The sequence below is a fragment of the Camelus bactrianus genome, chromosome 33 (assembly GCF_048773025.1).
Source record: "Camelus bactrianus isolate YW-2024 breed Bactrian camel chromosome 33, ASM4877302v1, whole genome shotgun sequence".
Taxonomy (NCBI): domain Eukaryota; kingdom Metazoa; phylum Chordata; class Mammalia; order Artiodactyla; family Camelidae; genus Camelus; species Camelus bactrianus.
Window position 1 is genome coordinate 15,334,294 of NC_133571.1, and position 20,416 is coordinate 15,354,709.

Sequence of the window (20,416 nt, forward strand, 5' to 3'; positions counted from 1 at the left end):
CACCGGACCGACAAGTGGCTGGGTTCCAGTCCAGCCCCTTCCCCACACTGCTCCCCAGAGAGCAGGGCAGCCGTGTGTGTGTGTGTGTGTGTGTGTGTGTGTGTGTGTGTGTGTGTGTGTCCGGGACAATGGCATAACCTCCCTTCCCACTCCTCTTCTGCTCACCCATGGCTCCTGTTTCTTAAGAGCCAATGAAGGTTTTCATCCCCAATTAGACATTTTTTAGGAGGTAGAGTTCCGTGAGTCACTCAACCACAGTCACACCCGCCTACCCCGATTTGACGCGGGATGGCTGGGGGCTGGGAGCAGGGGGAGGCTTCTTTGAGCCGGGCCAGAGCGGGGAGGGACAGAGACTCGGAGCTCTCCCACCTGCACAGCGGGTCGTGGAGGGATTGCCGGTCCTCCCCGCAGCGGCTGTCGGGGTGGTAGCGCGGGCCACTGGGCTGGAGGGGCGGCTCCCCGCAGGGACGCAGGACTCAGGGACTCACCCGCTCCCTCCGCTCTCCCGCAGAGCTATGTCATGCGCAGACCAGCAGGGGGCTCCATGAGGATTTATGGAAGATGCCCCGCGTCTCGGCGCCTCTGGTGCTGCTTCCCGCGTGGCTCGTGATGGTCGCCTGCAGTCCGCACTCCCTGAGGATCGGTAAGCCATGTTCCGGCGGCCCCCTGAGGGCAGCCCAGCTCCGGGTGACGCCCCTTCCACACCCAGGTGTCCGCAGGGGACATCTGACCCTGCGTGCTGCTCTCCCCCCGTTTGGCTGGGGCAGGGGCGGTGGGGGTGGGGCAATGACAGACCCGCAGCTCCCATCTGTTCCACCTGCCCAGCTCCCCTTGTGACGAGAATACAGATGCTGACAAGTGCCTGGTGCGGTTTGTGACTGACTCAGCCAAGCATGCTACAGGCGGCTGTGGGTGATGAGGGTAGGGCTTCCAAATCCAGGGCTAGAGAGCAGAGATCACGGCTCCTCTCCTTTGGTTGAGCCAAGAAGGCTTCCTGGAGAGTGTGTTCGGATGAAATGTACTTGTGCCCCTGGCCTGGCGGCCTGGCAGGCCCTTGCCTTGGCATCCGTTTGCCCCTGGTCTGGTTCCAGGGAGGAAGGGCAGGGATGCTTCCGTGACATGTGTCCACCTGCTCCTTCCCTTGTCCTTGCTGCCACGGGGTGCCCATTCTAGGCGTGGGCAGATGCTGTTGCCGCCCACTCCATCCGGACCCCCGTGCCTGGCTGAAGACTTGGCCCTTCCCGGGGTAACGGAGTGCCTGGGAAGTCAAGTGCCTCCTCCTGTGCCCACCTTCAAGGCTCATTACCCGCAGGCTGGGGCACTATTGATCCAGGTCCTGGGGACACACCCCAGGCTCAGAGACAAGGAGACAGTCCAGTCCAACAGGCACTGGGTGGTCATCTGATGGCCTGAAAAGGGTGTTGGGATTTAGGAGTATCTGCAGTGTGGACAAACAGGTGGGGCAAAGCAGTGAGAAATTCAGGCAGGTGTGTTGGTCACAAGAAGACCGGCCCAACAGCAGGACCCCCTGAGCAAGGCTAGACAACAGCCTTAGAAGGACTCAAACACCAGGCAGGTTATCCAGGCAGGTGCCCACCTGAGGCCCCTCCGCCCAGACTGGGATGGGGAGGGGGGAAAGTGGATACTAAGAACAAGGCAGGATTCTAGACCCTAAACTTGAATTTGAAAGGGTTAGAGGATGATTTAGAACGAAGATGTCAAGACTTGGAATCACAGGGAATTGGCCTAAAGCTCCCAAATTCCTCCAGTTGCACTCAAGACTGGCTCTAAGGACATGCCAGAGGTTGGCGTGATGGCGATGGTGTTCAGGAGGCCTGGGTGGGCCGTGACCCTGGCAAAGCCAGGCATCACGGGTCAGAGGCCAAGCTGCAGGTCCCCGAGGTGCTCCATGCCACCTGGTGGGCACGTGGGCACGTTTCTCCATGCATGTGCAGTGACCACTGATTGATGAGAAATGAGGACCCATGACTCAGTCCTTTCCCTCACCCTGCCCTCGGCTCACCACGCTGCCTACTTAAAAAAAGGAATTAAAAACAAAATCTTTCCTCCCTCTTCCCCATTCACTTATACTGAAACTTCAAAACCTAATTTAATTCTGCTTAGCAGCAATGCAAAATGGTTCATATCCTTAAGATGCTTAATTTATAAGTGCCTCCAGTTATTCAGCATTTGCTGCCAGGTTTTCCCCTCCTCTAAATGAGTGGATAAAGCGGTAACCCATCAATTTCCATTTGTCGCTAATGGGAAGCGGAAAGGGATGGAGCCGGAATCGGCAGTGCCTCACGGGCCTCGGCTCTCCTGACACTTGTTCCCCCGGAGGGGAACAGAAAGTAGAGCTGACAGCTCCCTCCGTGGCCTGCTATACGACAGCAGAGGGCTTCAGAGGGACCCTCGTTCTCCCAACCCCACACGTGGAGCAGAGCTTGTCCAGTTCCGTCAGCTCTGCTGGTGCACAGTTCTGCTTCATGCCGGGCCACTTCCAGCTGATTTCCAGCCAGGGGCCCTGCTGGCTGGCAAGGTCAGACCGGATCTCATCTCCTGCAGAGGCCAGGAAGCAGAATGAAGCCAGCAAAGGGAGAGGAAAGCAAAGAAAAAACCAAAACAGCAGTGCCGAGGCTTGTTTTTCTATCTCCTTGGTTATCCTAGGAGCTCGGAGTTTTATGGATGGAAAGGTGCTAATTACATGGATTCCGGAGGGGATCTGGAGTAGGGCAGGGATGGGAGGAGAAGTAGGTCAAGAAAATACAAGTAACTGTGCTTAGGGGCAGGCAGCCTTCCATGCAGCTGGGCTGGACCAGTGTTGATGGCGCCGGGTCCCCCAGGTACTCCAGAGGCTCATGGGAAAGGGAGGGGCTGCTGCTCCTTCCCCGCTTCCCGGGGGTCACTTCTCCCCACATTGGATTTTTCTGGGGTTCCTCCCAAATCCCCAGCTTCAGAGTAGATGGCTCTGAGAGCGCGGCTGCACCAGAGCGAAGGGACCAGGAATCTTGGAGATAAATTGCCCCTCCTGCTCCGTCCCCAGCCCGGCTTGTCAGCTGGTGACAATATGGATGTAGGTAAAGAGGCGTGAGCCCATTACCCTGCCTTGGGACTGCTGTTTTTCATTCAAGTGCGGCACGGGCGGGAGATGCAGCCAAATTGTCTATCACGGTGTCTGTGTTTACCCCCTGAATGAGGTTTTGGGTAAGAGAAAGGGATTTTATTTATGGCAGTGAGGCTGTCCGCATAAATTCCCCAAACTCTCACACATATGTCAGCCCCCTTCAGTCATCTATCTTCTGAAAATGTCTTTTGATTTTGCTTCTGTCCCTCTGGGTCCTCTGAGTGATGACTGTGGGAGCCACAAGTTAATAAATGCCCTGAGATGAAGCCTCCCCCCATCTCTACAGCCCTCCATTACTTAAAGGGACCATCATCATTTCTTAGAGCAGTAAAGGATTCTAAGGGTCCCATTTTCCAGTCTGCTCATTTCACAGATGAGGAGGGAGGCCCAAAGTGGGTGGTAATTTGGCTGAGGGCACAGGGCAGGTAGGGGTGGGGCTGGTGGTCGTGAGCCCCCCAGCCCTGTCTTCTTGCAGTGCTCTCTCCATTGCCCACAGTAGGCTCCCTTAGCCTCTGGGCGAGCCGACTCACCTTCAATAGCAGGTGAAGGTCATTGTCTCTTGTAGTTTTCTCCCATCCCGTTTCTGATGTTAGCAAATGCTACCCTGGTCCTTGAACACATTACGAACTCAGTATGTGTCAGCTGAATGAATGCTAGGCTACCCAGCCTGCCTCCCATTACCCCTTCCCTGGCCCCTTATTTCAGCCACACAACTGCTCACTGGGAACCAGATATAACACGCCCCTGAGGTCCACTCCGGGCTTTTCCTGTCCCTCTCCTCTGCCTGTAGATCTCTTCCTCCGTTCCATCTTCTCTGCTTGGGAAACAGCAACTTCTTCCTCTCCATCTTCTTCCTCCTTCCCCTCCTCCCCCCTTCCTCCTTTGCCTCCTCCTTCTCCACCATCATTGGCTTAAATGCTCTTCCTTTGCAAACTTCTTTCCCAATATCACCCTGTCCCTCCCAGGGACAGATCATCTTTTCCTAACCATTCTCCCATCCCCCTGTTCCAGCGCTTACTGAGTTGTGCTCTAATTCTTATGGCATTTTCCTACCAGACTCTGAATTCCAAGGGAGATCGACCCCCTAACACAGGTCCTGACACTTGATGTCGGCAAGCATGTCACACAGGCTCAGTGAATGGGTGGGTGGATGAGTCCATGGCCCTGGTTAAGACTTGGTTCCCCAAGGACATATTGGGTATCATTGTTATAAAGTTTATTCTGGCTCTTACCTGTGCTTAAACAGGCAGATTCATTGGAGGAAGTAGGAAAAAGAGAAAATGTCCATCTATCTTACTTATACGAGAGAAGGGGAACAGGCTGGGGATGCTGATTGGGTTCTAAAGCAAGTTTTGGCTATAATGGTAAAAATAGGGATTCAATGGTTCATTCATTAATTCACTCAACATGTATTTATTGAGCGCTGTGTGCCAAGTGCTGAGGATATGGTGCTAAAGAGTAATAATCCCCACAGTAATTCCACTTGGAAAGGCCTCCCTCTCTCCCAGGCACTGTGCTAGGTATTTCTCATATTTCAGGAGAACTTCATGTCAGAATTAATGATCCAATGTTAATAGATGAAGAAACAGAGGCTTGGGGAGTGTAAATAACTTGTCTGAGGTCACACAGGGACTGCAATTCGAACCTGTCTGTCTCCAAAGCTTCTCTTTCTGCCTTGCCGTACTGCATCTCGTTCACCCCGGAGACATTTGGGATGCCCCATTGTCACAGCACATTAAACATCTTCTGTTCTATCCAGTAAAGGAACTGAAAGATGGGGATCGTTATTGCCTAAATCGTCTCTTGCTCTTCTTTGATTCTTTTACTCCCAAATGACTTCCTAAGGGCACAGGCAAAGTCCGTCTGACAGATGAGGAAACTGAGGCCTGGGGATTTGAGAGGCTTGCTCATGGTGTGACCGGGTCCTGCTCAGCGAGGGTGGCACTAGACACATCAGCAGGTTATTGTAGCAATCGGATCTCTTTCTCATTTAAGGTTTCCCCGTGAGGTGAAGCGGCAAGAGCTTGGATTGATTTCACACTGTCTTACCAGGACCCCAAGCACTTTACAACTACCATGTTTTACTTGGTTGGTTTCTCCCAGTGCGCTCCAAGTCCTGCAGAGAGAATGTTAAACACACAGCGTTCGAATGTTATGAAGATGAAGATAACAAAAAAATTGAGGGAGGCAAGGGGGGAGAGTGAAAAACACTGGTTTTCTTATCCTGTTCTGCTGTGTCTTAAATATATCGGACCCACCAGGATCCAAATATACCAGCGGAATTCTGTGCCTTGAGGAAAGACTCGCCATGGGGTGTTTTGAGTAGTGGGCTCCCCTTCAAATGTGACCACGTGATGTGATTTACGACACTTTGGTCAGCGTGTGACTTCATCTCTTTTCCAGATTGAGTCACCCCATAAGCAATCAATAGATCTTCCACATTAGTGACAAACAGAAATTGATGACTTTCTCCTCCAGCTGTCATCTAGAGCGGGAATCCGTATACAAAGCTTTTTGGGACTCAGCCCCCTCCCCTGGTGAACACCTTCCCCCTGTGTCTTTCTTATTATGCCTGTGTTCCTGGGTCTAGTCCAGTGCCTGGCCCATAGTAGGTACTTAGGAAGTGTTTGCTAGATAAATTCTCTAATGGGTAAGTTTTAAATCTTGAACTGACTTGTCAGTTCTCAAATTTCTCTTCTCCCAGATATTGGTCAGTGCTCAAAAATGCAAACCAATTTTATTTAACAAGAAGTGTTCAAAATACGTCTTTCGGAGAGTGTTTTGCCTAAAGCAGTCTGTGAGGGTGTCTGCCTACACACGTGCTTGCACAAGGCCATCTCTCCTGTCCTTCATGTCCCCCCACCTACCCTGCCGCCACCACATCTTCAGAGGGATGAGGGAGGTTTGACTGCATTAGAAAAGCATCCAGGCCAGTGTGTTGTGCGGAGTCACTCAGCCCACAGTGGGGTCATCTGTCCTCGCCTGTGGCTTGGTCTTTTGCCAGAACACCACACTGTATACTTTCAGGACATTTGTCTTCTCTCTCACCTTTCCAGAACCTATTTGTGAGCTACAGCCTCAGGCCATAGTCTCTTCCATTGAGAGATGATGGATGAATTAGCCTAGAGCCTCCACTTTACAGATAAGAGAAACCGGGGTTCCATAAGGCAAAGTGAGTTGGCAATGGCCCATGTGGCAGTGCCGGGGCTCCTGACTCCACCCGTCTGGTGACGTGGGTGCCACGGTTTATAGTGTATAACGTGTTCTTACACCTGTGTTAGTTCAGTTTCCCCAATAACCTGCAAGGTGGGGAGAACACATCTTGTCAAAGAGGAGCCTGAGGTCCACAGAGTGTGTGACTTGCTCATCTGGAGGGGAGCGGTGGCCTCCAGGGGAAGCGAGGAGAGGACATCTCCCAGGTGGGATCGAAGGGGGTCTACTGAGTCCAATCGGAGGCCAGCCGAGGTGGCGGGGTCCTCAATAGCCTGTTGACAGTACATCCTTAATGGGTGAGGACTGAAAGCCACCAAGGTCAGTGTGCTGACCCCGGGACCTCACAAAATCAGGCCACGCTAAAGAGAACAGGCAAGTCACAGCAGGGAAAATTATGTTTTCTTAAACATCTCGTGATTAATCTCTGAAAGGAAACTAAGAAAGGCCCCTTAGCAGAGGTCTCGGAGGGAAGGGATGGGGCTGTTCCCTAACTAAAAGTCCTAGATAATAGAGCTGATTTCCGAAGAATATTGGCACGTGGCTGCCAGTGTTGGTTTGTACTGGAATGGCCTGGTTCCCTGGGCTCTCATTTTGCCTCCGTGCACGAGGTGACCCGCAGAGCCTGCTGTCTGGATGAGGCCCTGCCCGGCAGAGACGCTCATGGTTTGAGAGAACAGGCATGGTGAGACTTTGCCAGAATTTCAAAAACTTGTCTCCAGATTTGTGAAGTGGTTTCCAAAAGTCTTGGGATGGGAAGTGAGTCATTAGCAAGCTCTGTTTCTTGGTGGGGAGTGGTGTGTTGCCGGAGGAGGTGGAAATGATGGAGAGGGATTTGGGTTTGACGTAAAAAAAAATGTCTAGCAGACAGATGGAATGGGCTGTTCTGGATGCTGAGGTCCCCACAGCTGGAGGTGGCCACAGGTGGTCTGGACAAGGATTTCAGCATCCGTGATGGGGCTGGACCTGTGACCTCTAGGACCCCTTTCAGCCTGGGGTCCTGTGAGATATGAATACTTTAGCCTTGGCTCTGTTCTCCTGTTATTAGGGATACATGCCGTTGTCATTCTGTCCTCATTAACAACCACTAATGAGAGCTCAGAGTGGAGGCGGCCGTCTGCCTCATTTAAGCCATGACCCCATTTGACTCCAGTGGCTTAAGCCAGATTGGATATGAAGCCCTCCTGATTCTTCTTGCTCTGTTGGTGTAGACCTGTCGGGGTATTTCTTTTCTCCCTGTGCCCACCGCTGGGGGAGTCTGGGAAGCGGGGCAGTGATGAAGCTGGTGGCAGCTCTCAGCTGAGTGCCTGAGTGTGCGTGAGCCCAAGTGGGTAGGTTGCACACGTGTGTCCTGGCAGAGTCCGCACATCCCACTCACAGCCTCGCAGCTTGGCTGCAGGCCAGACTGCGGTCACACGCAGCCCTCCTTAGTCTGGGTGAGGGGGCACGCATTCCATATCGGCTGGACGGGAGCTGGGCCTTGGCTGCTGGGAGCCCTGGGCAGCAGGAGGCCTCAGAAGACAGCTGTCAGGCTGCCCAGCAGCACCGCTGTGTCTTGTTTAGTGTGTGTTTCTTCCCATCGAGCTGAGTTAGGGGCCCAGTCCGCTTGTAGGGGGTCCAGTCGGGGAGGCTCCTTAAGTCCACACTGAGGACGGGTGTGGTGCTGAGTGGTGGCTCGTCCAGTCGGGGCTCAACAGGTGTGTGTCCGTGACTGGGATGGTGCCACCATGCTGGACTTGGAAAGAAAAGCTGGGTAACGGGGTGGGTGGCCACTGGGGCAGCCACCAAAGGGGCCGTCTTGGGTCTCCCTCCTCTCATTTCCTTCTGCCCTAACTCACCCAGGCGCCTTCCATCACTGATCCAAGCTGATTGGGGTCTGGAGAGCTCGGGGACACCAGAGAGCCTGATGTGTTCTGGGCAGCACGGGGACTGGCTCTGGAAGTTCCCAGCATCGTGTGCCACCAGAGCCTGGCTCTAACCAAACTGCCTGGGTTTGAATCTGAGCTCCGCCCTTTACTAGTTGTATGACTTTGGCCGCAGTTTCTTCCTCTGTAACATCGTGACAGTATCACCACCTCATGTTTTTATGAGAATACAATAAAGTTATTGCCTAGAAAGCACTGAGAATGGTGTCCTGTCAGTAGTAAGTGCTGTGAAAGTGACATCTGCTGTTGGGAGTGACACTGGGCGGCCGCCCCGTCTCCATCTCTCAGTCTTCCCCTGCCTGGAGCACCCTTCACCACTCCTCCACTGACTGCTGTCTCTTCCCTTTTTCTAAAACCCTGCTCTAAACTCACCTCTTTCTAAGAAGCTGAGGATCCTCACCTGGTATGGAAAGCTCTTACTTCCAGAATCTCAGCGCGCATGAGGCATGCATGCCGACCCCGTCGCACATTGCACTGTCTTCACTGGTCTACACCCACCTGTTTCATAAACATTTAAAAATCCTTATTTGAATTCTGTCTGCCCGACAAGCCTAAGAGCATCCTGAGAGATTGGACTCCAGCTTCTCTACCTTTCCAGCGTCGTGGGCTTCTCACACTGGGGTGATGGTCCCTGGTACTGGCTAGTGGATTTGAATGGTCTCCCATCTTAAAAACCTCCCTTAGCCCCTCATCCTTTTCCCGCTACCGCTCTATTTCTCTCCTTCCCATTGCAGAGAAACCCTGCAAAAGAATTCTTATTTAAAGCGGTCTCCATCTCCTGTCCTCTCTTACCCTATCAACAGGACTCCTTCCCATCAGAATTCCACCCCCATCCATGGTGTCCACATGGCCAAGTCCAATCATCTGTCCCCAGGCCTCACTCTACCAGCAGCATTTGACACAGTCCTTTACTCTTCCTTGAAACGCTTCTTTCTCTTGGCTTCCGGATCACCCTCCGTCTTGGTTCTTGCCCTGCCTCACTGGCTCCCAGACATCTTTGCTGATTCCTCTGCAATGCAGATGTGCCCCAGGGTTCTGTCCTTAGGCCTCATCTCTCGCCACCCACTCCCGAGTGATCCCATCCAGTTTCACGGCTGCATTTAGCTGCAGATGACTCTCCAATCTCATCTCCAGCTCTGACCTCACCCCGTAACTCCAGACTTACATGCCTACTCACCATCCCCTCTTGGATGCCTGAGAGAAGCTCGAACTTGATGTGTCCATATCCCAAATCGAGCTGCCGATGATCCCCTCCAAGCCTGCCTCTTCTGCTGTCTCCCCCGTCTCATTCATGGTAACGCCATTCTCTCTATTTGGTCTTAGGAGTCATGCTCGGCCCCATCTTCCTCTGACATCCCATATCCTCCCGGTCAGCAGATCCTGTTCGCTCTACCTTCCAAGTATATCCGGAACCCAACCCCTTCTTGCCGCCTCAGCTGTGGCTTTCCTGTTCCAAGACAGAATCCCTTCTCCCCTGGATTTCTGCAAAGCTTTCCTACTGCAAAGCTTTCTCTGCTGCCCTCTCACTTCTGTTTCTCAAAATGGCAGCAAGGGAATGATCCTTCTAAAGTATTAGTTGGATCATGTCAGTCCTTGGCTCAACCCCTCCAATGCTTTCTCATCTCATCTCATGTCAGAGTGAAAGAAAGAGACCTCACGGTGTCCCACGGGGCCCTCCGTGCTCTGGCCCTGTTCTCTTACTTTCTGTTCTCATCTCTTACCACTCTGCCCCTGTTCACACCATACCAGCCCCCTACCTGCCCCAGCTGCCCTGCTGTTCTCTCCGCCTAGAACACTCTTCACCTAGATGTCTGGGTGGTTCACTTTCTCACTTCCTGTAGGTGGTGCCTTGCCCCCAGTCGCACTCTCTGTCTCCTTCTCTCTCTTCCTTGCTTTGTTTTTTCCATAGCGCTAGTCACCATCTGACAAGCTGGTCCTATTTGTTTATTGTCTGAGTCCTCCATCGGACCTTTGTTTTGTTCTCTTCCATTTCCCCAGCACGTAAGACAGTGCCTGGTATACAGAAGGCGCTCACTAAATATCTACTGAATGAGTGGATGATGCAGACCCAAGGGAGGTCTCAAAGGAGCTTCAAATTTGAAAGTTGTTTGAAGGCAGAGATGATGATGGTCTCTCTTGACACAAAGGCAGTTTCTGACAAGTGTTCCTTGCCCGGGACAGTGCAGTGGCCCGCTGGCTCCCTGTCCCCATGCTCTCCAGTCCCTCAGTCCTGGGGCTGAACTCCATCCCATTCCAGGGAAGTCCAAGTCAGCAGTTTAATGACTCAGCATCGGAATGAGTCCTGGCTGCCGGTCTTAAACTTTGTCCCTTAGATCCAAACACCAAGCTGCTGACTTACAGTCCTCCCCCACCTGCACTGCCACTGCGGCGCTCAAGTTTCTGTCTTGTCATCAATTTGAAACCTCACTTTGACTGTGCCAGAGCTTCCCTGGGACTCTGGTCAGGCCTTACTTGTCCCAGTTTTCTGAGAGCCTGGGGCCCTGAATCTGGACCCAGCCTCCCAGCTGGGACCCTGTCACCTGCTTCCAGCTCTTTCCTGAAGCTGCCAGCGTTGGCTGGGATACCTGCCTCTTGTCTGCCACAGGCTTTCCCAGTGCTGACCCCTGCCTGTCTGCTTGTTCTTAAAGTCACAAAATCTTGATGGTGGCTAGGGACACCAGTTTAACCCATTCCACTTTAGAATAGTTCCAACAATTGGTTTTCCTATCTACTGAGCCAGAATCTGCCTCTCTGTGCCTTCCAATGACTGTCCTGGCTCTGCCTGTCCCTCAGGGGCATACAGAACAAGTCTAGCGCTCTTCCTGTGACAGATCTGAAGCCCTGTCATTTCACAGCCCCCAGCATCTTCTTTCTTCCAGAGATTTATCATTAGTGCCTCTGACTGTTCCTTCCTTCTTGGCATTTGGATTCCACTTGTCATCCTGGTCACCTTCCTCTGAATGGGTTTTCTCTTTTCTCCTTCCCAGCTGGGATGTGGTTCCCCAAATCAGAGGCAGGCACTCCCCTCTTCTGCTTCCAATCCACCACAGGCGCCTGCTCCAGCCTCATGGGACCTGGTCTCCAGGTCCAGAGGCCCTGGTCGGACCCATGCCCACCAAGCCCGACTGACCAGACTTTTGGTTAAAGAAAGCCCGTCTGAGGTGTCCACCCATGCCTGTGAAATGCGCCCCACCCCCCGGCTCATCTCAGGCCGGCTTTTCTCTCAACCCCAGGTGGATGCTGCTTTGTGAACGCCGGCGGCAGGCTGCCCCATGTGTGATGTCTGTGTTAAGGAGCCAGGTGCGGGGAGGTTCCCCAGGTTGTGTCACCCCTGTGGCTTCTTCCGAGACGCGCTCTTCCCATCCTTTATAGTGCACAGTCTTTCAAGCAGGGAGCGACACGGGCCGGGGAGGGAATGCCACTTTGCTGGCAACATTCACAAGTTCCCCTGGTGGCAGGGATCTAACAACATGAGACTTTGAGCTTCCAGCTCACAGATGAAAGAACAGGGCTTTTCCCGGAGACGACAGAAGAGGGAAGCTTATAGCCCTGGGGGGCCTCAGCAGGAAGCTCTGCTAAGGACTCGCTCCACAGAGGCCCCGCCATGGCCTGCCTATGTGGGAGAGGAGGGGCGGGGCCCCCCCACCTCTGAGCAGCCCCCAGGAGGCTCAAGTCAGAGGACGGGGAAGGGGAGAGCTTCCCGATGGCCATTTGTAGGGAAGTCTCCTTGCTCTTCCTGGAGCCCTTGGGGTTTCTGAACCTAAAGGGACCTTTACCTGGTTGAATGCCAATTTCCCCTTGAGAGCCGGTTGGGAAACCCTTGAACGCTAAAGGATTTTTTTTTTTTTTAAATGGAGGTACTGGGGATTGAACCCAGGACCTTGTGCATGCTAAGCATGAGCTCTACCACTGAGCTATGCCCGCCCTCTGCTAAAGGAATTCAGTTGTGAAATGGAAACAAGTGAAGTCAGTGGAGATGGAGTCAGGTGTAGGTGAGTGTCCATGGATCGCCCCCATTCGAGCGCTCCCTGTGTTTAATCCACTTCTTCCTCGTCTGCCCATGAATTATCTCCTGAAGAGAAATACTCTTAGGAGGTGGACCAGGGGCTGCTGCTCTTGGCTTATAGTTACAGCCTGTAACTTTCGGGTCTTGCTCCAATGCCTGTCTCATCGTGAAGCCATGGAGATGGTCCCCTGGGGGAGCTTGGAGTTCACATCCAATCCTTCATATGCTAGGCATTAGGGAACAAGGCAGCCTTGGATTCAAAATCATGGGTCTGACTCTCCCTTATTAGCCACGTCCCTTTAAGCGAGTTACTCAACCTTTCTCATGCTCAGTTTCCCATCTAGAAACTGGGGAGATGACACTTTGCCATGGAAGGCTATCATATTAATTGAGAGGAGATATGCAAAACACTGTACCTGGTGTGTAGCATCTAGTAGTATTTAATGAACATTGCTTCCCTTTCTTTTGTTTCTTTAGAAAATAGTTTGCCCGACATTATGGGCAAGTGGGATTCTGCATGGCCTCATTTGGGAGTAGAATGGAGATGGGCTTTACTGACACACAAACTTGGAAATGAATTATAGGTTCAGCATGTAACCTTGCGCAAATTATTTGGCCTCTGTTTTCTACTATAAAATGGGGGTAATAATATCACCCTATATATTGAGGTTTATGTGTGATAATGTATGCAAAACGGTAGCACAGTGCCTGATAATTCATAGGAGGTCAGTAAATAATAGCTATTACCAGTAGTTCTGCCATAATTATTATTACCATAGTTTTCTGCTGCTGCCATAACGAATCACCACAAATTTAGTGACTTAAACTGGACAGATTTATTAATTTACAGTCAGAAGTCCAACGTGGGTCTTCCTGAGCTAAAACTAAGATGTCAGCAAGGCTGTGATCCTTTCTGGAAGCTCTAGGGGAGAATCCATTTCCTGCTCATGTGGGTTGTTGGCAGAATTCAGTTCCTTGCGGTTATAAAATCAAGGTTCTTGTTTTACTGCTGGCTGTCAGCTGAGACTGTTCCCAGCTTCTAGAGTCTGCTGCATCCCTTGGCTCATGGCCCCTTCTTCCATCCTCAAAGCTCAGGGTCAAGTCATTCTCACATCACAACTTCCTGACCTCAGCCAGGAAAGGTTCTCTGATTTTAAGACCTCATGAGATGACGTTGAGCCTGCCGGGATAGTCCAGGATCATCTCCCCATCTCAAGGTCTGTCACCTTAATCACACCTGCAAAGTCCATTTTGCCATGGAAGATAACATACTGGCAGGCTCCAGAGATTAGGATATGGGCATCTTTGGGGACAATTATTCTGTTCTGCTGCTTGGATAGCTTCCAAATTGGGATCTTGAACCATTTTGAAAGCCTTCGCTTGAGCAGTGCTGTAGGTAGGGGACCATGCACACACTTGGAAACCGGCCCCACCCCACTCCTTGACCCGACTGCCTGACTCCTGTTGCAGTCAACCGTTTTGCACAAGAACCGGGCAGCCCAGAGCACCGAAGCTGCTGCATTTCCTCAGTGGGTCGAGGGAACCCAACAGGACGGCCACATGACTGTGACTGAGATAGAGCCACAGGAGAGAGAGAGAGAGAGCCGGGAAGGGACCGTGTAACGGGACGCACTTCATCACGTTGATTTAACGTGTCAGGGTGCTAAAGGAGTAACCTACCAGCAGAATGTTATCGGAGGCCATGTCACGTGGGCTCTGCTGGGCTTGGCTTAGAGTGATGTGTTTATTTCCTGCCATGGGGCCTTGAAAGAATAATGTCCCCCCAGAGTCCCAGCAGCCTGTCTGTCACTCTGCCTGTCATCCTTCCAGAACCCGAGAGATCCTCTTGTGTTCTAGGAAACCATGTGATGTGGGAAGGAACTGCTGTGAGCAAGGAATTAGGGGAGCTGGGTTCTGAGGCTGCTCCACCCCGTTCCTCTGACCCCTGGTACTTATATGATGATGACAGTGCCCTGCAGCAGGCTAAGGTCTGGCAGAAATACTGGAAACAGGATGTTTTGTTGTTAATGTTCTGATGTGGAAAAGCAGGACTCAGACATGAGGGAGATGTGGGGAAGCACAAAACATGGAAGCCTTGGCACTAAACGGCGAGCCCCAGAGTTAAGCAGTGGTGACTGCAGTCCAGGGACCACGGGCACGATGGCACTTTGGGCTTCTTTTTACCTTCTTGATATATCGCCTGTTTCCATCCAATGAAAGGGCAGGGGACCATCACTTTCAAGGGCCGTGTCACTGGGGATGGAATGACATTTTGTGTGCATTGAGCACCTAATAGGTGCCTGTCACTATCTATAAATGATATAATTTAATTTTTACAACTATCTCCAGAGGTAGGTTTGATAATATCTGCTTTGTAGGTATAGAAACCGAAACTCAGAGAGGCTACGTTCTCCCATGCAGAACAAGGAAGACCTTGTATTTGAACCCCAATTTCTTTGGCCCCAACCCTGTGCTCCATCCGCCACACTGGGCACCTCCCGTTTGTGCCCTTTCTGAGCTCCCCTCTGCAGAGCCCCTGGGAGGAGTGGGCAGAAGGTGGGCTTGAACGAGGACACCCGGGACACCTCAATTTCTTTACAGCAGCAGAAGGCAGACGCCTCGCCTGAGCCCTCCTTATTGCCCCCCTGCCCTTGCAGGTTCCCTTGGCAGACATTTGAGAGGGAGAAATTAACTTAAAATTGAACTGCAGGAGTAGTGCTGAAGGCACCTTTAGTCTAAAAATAAGAGCAGAGGCTGCACAGCTCGGAGAGGACGTGTCTGCTCATTGCCTTTATTTATAGCCGCTTATTTATTAGATTCCAAATGATGTTTAACCAGGAATCATATGGCAGTGATCTTTGATTACTTATGCAGCTAATGGCTGAACATATATTATTATTGCTATTTATTCAGCGCTGTTAAATCTACTGGGTGCTTCTCTCCCAGGAAGGCACCGAGGAGAGGGGTCCGGAGAGTCCTTGCCTTCTAAGATCAGCAAGGCCCTGGGGGAGGAGAGGGAAGGTGGCTTGGCGGGTGGCCCTAGAGACCAGGCGAGGGGCTCTGCAAGGAATACTTTCCTTTTCTTGAAAGTAGCGATCTTTTGAAATAGAAGGAGTGGGGATGGGAGTTGGAGAGGACACTCTGAAAGGGAAGAAGTGTGTATGGTAAGAGTCGGGGCTTTTGGAATCAGAAATATCTAGACTTACAATAATAGCGACATTTATTAAGTAGTTATTGTATGCCAGGGACTATGCCGTTCAAAATTCTTTAATGGCACCAGTATGTCCATTTTACATATGAGAAAGCCGAGGCTCAGAGAGTTAAGGAACTTATCCAGGGTCACACAGCTTCGTGTGAGGCTGGAGCCAGCCTTAAAATCCAGGCTCCGTCTGCCTCTGGAGACCACATGTCCATTATACTGACCCGTCCTACTTCAAAACCAGTGCCCTCTCCTCTTTTGCTTAAGCTTAACTTTTTGAATAAACAGCCCAGGAAAAGGATGGAAAACTTGTCACTGAGGCCTGGAAAGAGTGTGGAGCCTGGAGTTCTTGGCATCCTCGGACTCTCCTGAAGTGCTCAGCGTGAGCTGCCGGCAGTCCCCAGGGCACGGTCCACCCCCCGCCTCTCCCATCTCTGGGCCCTTGCTCCCTCCACCTGGATTACTCACCCCTCACCTCACCTGCCCCGCAGAATTTCCTTCATCGTTCAAGACCTCGCTCTTCCTCTAAGGAAACTTCCCTGACTGTCCTTTCCATCCCCACTCACAGGGCTCTCTGCCTCTCCGTGCTCCCGCAGCGCGGTGTGGGTGACTGACCACCTCAGCCCTCAGCTCATAGGACACAGTGACTAGAGATGTTCAGGCTTTGGTTTCTTTGAGAAACTCAGTTAAGACCACATCTTCCTACCTGTCACTCCTCTGCCCTTGCTTTTAAGGTGCATGGGTGGACTGAATGAATGGATGAATGAATGACTCAGTTCTTATGCTGGGCTGCCATGGAGAAGGTGCCAACTCCCCTTGGGGCCATATACCCACTGGCTTTGAAAATGGGGACCCTGGGGCAGGAAACAGGGACTACATGGGCTACCTGACACACCCTGAAATAGAACAGCAAGGAGCCTGGGACATTCTGATGGGGGAGAAGGGAAGACGTTAGTTTAGAAAGGCTGGGTGCAAAAGGCGGGTTTCCAGAGTGTCCTCCCAGTGCCCCTCTCGTCCCTGTACCAGACATGCAGGCTCTGGCCTTTCCAGTACTAGCAGAACACACCGTGTGGAGCATTTGACCTTTAGAAGGAGGACTGTGTGCTTGGCCCAGCATCGCAGAGGCCCCCTGCCCGGCGTGGCTCTGATGCCGGACTCCCACCCTGGGAGGCACTGCCCCTCAGTGGGGTGGGCCGGCCTCATGCCCTTTCACCCTAGCCCTTCATCTCTGCAGACACTGCCAGAGGCTGCCTGGGGTTTGGCCAGATGCCAGGCTGCTTGAAGTGAGGCTCCTCAGACGGTCGCAAGAAGGGATCCAGTTGGAAAAAGGGTAGAGGGGGATGGGGAAGAAGCCGAGTGGGGCAGGAACCATGACCAGCCGGAGAAGCTCGGGGCTCAGGAGAGAAGTCCAGGAGGAGAATGAGTCCCAGGCCATGTGAGCTGTTGAATTTTCAGGGATCACATCACCCCTTGGGGCCCCCGTTTCCCAGGCCGTGGTCTCCCCGGCCCTGTCCAGCTTGGGATTCTGTGTTTCCATGTGGTTCTCCTCTCTGGAGGCCACACCAGATGCACTGGAGCCTCCTGACTGTCCCCCTCCGTTGTTTTCTCTTCCCTCTGCCCCTCGAAGTATTTACTGTCCACCTGGGTCTAGATTATCCCCTGATTAAGTGCCATTTAGCTGTTGGCTGCCCGTTCACTCAGTTTTATAGACACATTCAACGAGGCACAGAGGCCAAGGCCTGATTTTGGAGAGGGAGGGTAATGAGAACAGGGCAGCGGCGGCCCACTTAGATTGGATTTTAATAAAGTTTCCAGCTAACCTAAATCAGCCGCATCACAGGCGGCCCAGCGACCGCTGCGCGTTCCGGGTCAGCCCTGCGCTGCCTCCCCAGGCTGGGGCCCGCCAGAAAGCATGGGATCGGGGCTGGGGGGCATGGCGGTGGGACCCCTGCTGGAGGGGAAGTGCTGGTCTCAAGCAGAGGCCCCTCCTTGACAGCAAGGGTAGGGCGGCTATTGTGAAGCGCTGGAGGTGAAGGCTCTCGGAGGGGAGGCGGGTTGCCTGCTTTCAGCAGCTGTTAATTAGTTGCAGATGATGAGATAATTCATAAAAATTAGCAGTGATTTCCTTCATTGTGTTAATATCACCGGGCAATAAAACTGCTGTTAAGGATGACTTTTCTCTGCATCGAGGAGCAGGATGTCAAGGAAAAAAGAGCCCTCCGTGGGGTGGAGGGAGCGAAGAAGGAAAACAGAACTGGTGAGAGAATGACAAGGGGAGTGATTTCCAAGCTTTGGCTGGAATCATCGGAAAGAAGTCAAATAGAAATGCAAATCCTGTGTCTCTCAGAGCTCTGGCGAGGAAGAAATGCATTTGGTGGTGTCACCTTGGCGGCGATGGGCAGCCAGACGGGCGGCGGGGAGGGCTTCCCCAGCTGCTCGGTGGAAGGAAAGATGGCCTCAGCTTCTGCCCTGATCAGGGAGTTGGCCTGGGCCCACGGGAGAGTTTTCCGGAGGCAGGCCATGCTTACTTATGAGGCCCGTGAGGTCCTGCATGATCTGGCCTTGACCTTTCCGCCTGCATCTCTTAAAGCTTTTCTCCTCTCTCGCGCAACTCTGCCCACACTGGCCTTGAATGTGCCCAGAGCCCTCCTGTCTTAGGGCCTCACCCATTCTGTTCCCTTTGTCTCAACCATGATTTGACCCCCTCCCCCCAGATAAAGTGTCATTTCTGCACATAAGCCTTTGAGCTGCGCTCCTGATGCCTGATGCAGTTTCCGCGTTGCGTGTGGGGAGTGAGGGGTGGATGGATAGTCTTCCCTGCTTACAATCTTCTCCAGTTACCTGTGGCCTACAAGTCCAAACAGCTGCAGATAGTACCTGTGTTAATTTGCTAGGGCTTCCATCCCGGATACCACAGACCGAGGGCCTGAAACAATAGAAATTAATTTTCTTACGGTTTTGGATGCTGAGAGTCTAAGATCAAGGTGCTGGCAGGTTTGGTTTCTCCTGAGCCCTCTCTGCTTGGCTTGCAGACGGCCGCCTCCTCACCATTTCCTCACGTGGTCTTTCCTCTGTGCACGGGCCCTGCTAGTGTCAGTCTACGTGTCCAAACTCCCTTTTCCTGTAAGGACACTAGTTGGATTGGATTAGGACCTGCCCTAATGACCTCAGTGTAACTTAATCACCTCTTTGAAGGACGTATCTCCAAATACAGTCATAATGTGAGATACAGGGGGGTTAGGTTTCAACACAGGAGTCTTAGGGGAACACAGTTCAGCTCATAACAGCACCCCGTGTGATCCAGCCCCTGCGCAGCTCACCAGTCACGCCTCCACCTACCCTCCCAGCTCTGCTCTGCTGGACGTTCCCTGAACATGCTCTGCTTTTCCCATCACCATACCCAGAAGGATTTTGTCCATGTGTCTGCCTGATGAATCCCTACTAATTCTCTGAAACCCAGTTTAAATGTCATGTTCCCCATTTTTAAAATGAGAATTAAGCCTTTATTTCCTTGTTTCACAAGTAAAGCTGGCTGTGTTGGTTGCTTTTCGGAGATTAATGAAGGAAGTGTTTCCCGGCGCTGTTTTCCCCTCCCTCCTACTGTCCTCACTCTCCTGTGTCATCGTGCCTTATAAACACCTTTATCACAGCAGGTTTGCTTATGAGTCTTTCCCAAATGTGCTGTGCTCTTTGGAGATTGAATAATCCAGGCCAGAGATGATGCAGGCTTAGGTGGGTGACAATGGAGATGGTGAGAAGTAAACAGGTCTATTTGAAGTTGAATTGACCAGTCTTTGTAGTAGATTGGATGCGGGGGATGAAGGAAGGTTAAGAATGGCCAGGTTTCTGGCTTGACGGACTTGGTAGCCAGGGTATTGTTTATTAAGAAGGGAAAGAACAGAGGGGGAGCAACCTTGGGGTTGGTGTGCGGGGAAGGGGAGAGCATGAATTCCTTTTGAGAGGTGTTAAATTTGAGTTGCTTATAAGACATCCAAGTCAAGATGTCAAGAAGTCGAGTGGTTACAAGATAGTAGACCTCAGAAGAGAGATCTTGGATGAATATATAAACAGAAGAGTCATCGGCATGTAAGTGGTATTCTGAGCTGTGGGATCAGGCAGTCTTCTAGGGAGAGAGTGGTGTGGAGAGTCTAGGACTGAGCAACCTAAAGCTTTCATTCAAAAAAGAAAGATACCATTTTGCAAAGCAGACATAGTCTAGTGAATCCACAGTAAATGGCAGGACTAAAAGTAGCTACAAGACTTAACCAGCCAAAATATTTTGACTGGCAAGAAAGAATGGAAAACTCTGAATTTTATGTCTGGGGGGCATACTGGCCAATGATGGTAGACTAGTCATAGAAAAATAGGGAATGGTCCTGAAAGACCAGCATGTCTCTTGGAGACCAGCTGACACCATGTTATGCCAGTGTGACCTCACACCCTGCTTTGAATAAAGTGGAACACTGGCCCTGGAGTATCCGTTTGCCAGGCTGGAGAAAGTTTTCCCTAGTGATGCATCGAAAGAGTCTCAAGGGATAAATCATGAACACAGACTTGCAAATAAGTGCAAAACGTTTCCAGACCATTAACACTTTCTGGTAAGCCTTCTTTTCTGGGAGAAAACAGATTGCAACGAATAGCATATGCATTTGATTTAATTGGTGACTGATCCATTCTCTAATTCATACTCCGTATTATGACCAAGCCACTGTAAGTCAAGGTTAGGAAGAAAAAGAAGGATTGTATTTGATTCCTGACCTCCAAGGGCTTGTGGAGACAATACTAACAGCTATGAAAAACAGAATGACAGTGTAAGACAAGTTAATAACTAGAGGAAGGCAAAACATATAGAAGTGTCTGATGAAACGTGCAGACAATACACGGTATAAGAGCCTGGAAGAGGGAGAGCTCACTCTCTTTGTACCAAAGTCATCAAGGAAGGCTTTTCTGTG

At 51.7% G+C, this 20,416-nt stretch overlaps 1 protein-coding gene across 1 annotated transcript in view; it reads left to right on the plus strand.

Annotated features, from left to right (window-relative positions):
* GRIK4 (glutamate ionotropic receptor kainate type subunit 4) overlaps positions 1-20,416 on the plus strand; it is a 387,595-nt gene that overhangs the window by 117,863 nt on the left and 249,316 nt on the right. Inside the window, 1 exon segment of the mRNA XM_074356846.1 lies at positions 512-643. Within this exon segment, the coding sequence (XP_074212947.1) occupies positions 562-643 (82 nt within the window). The 5' untranslated portion in view covers positions 512-561.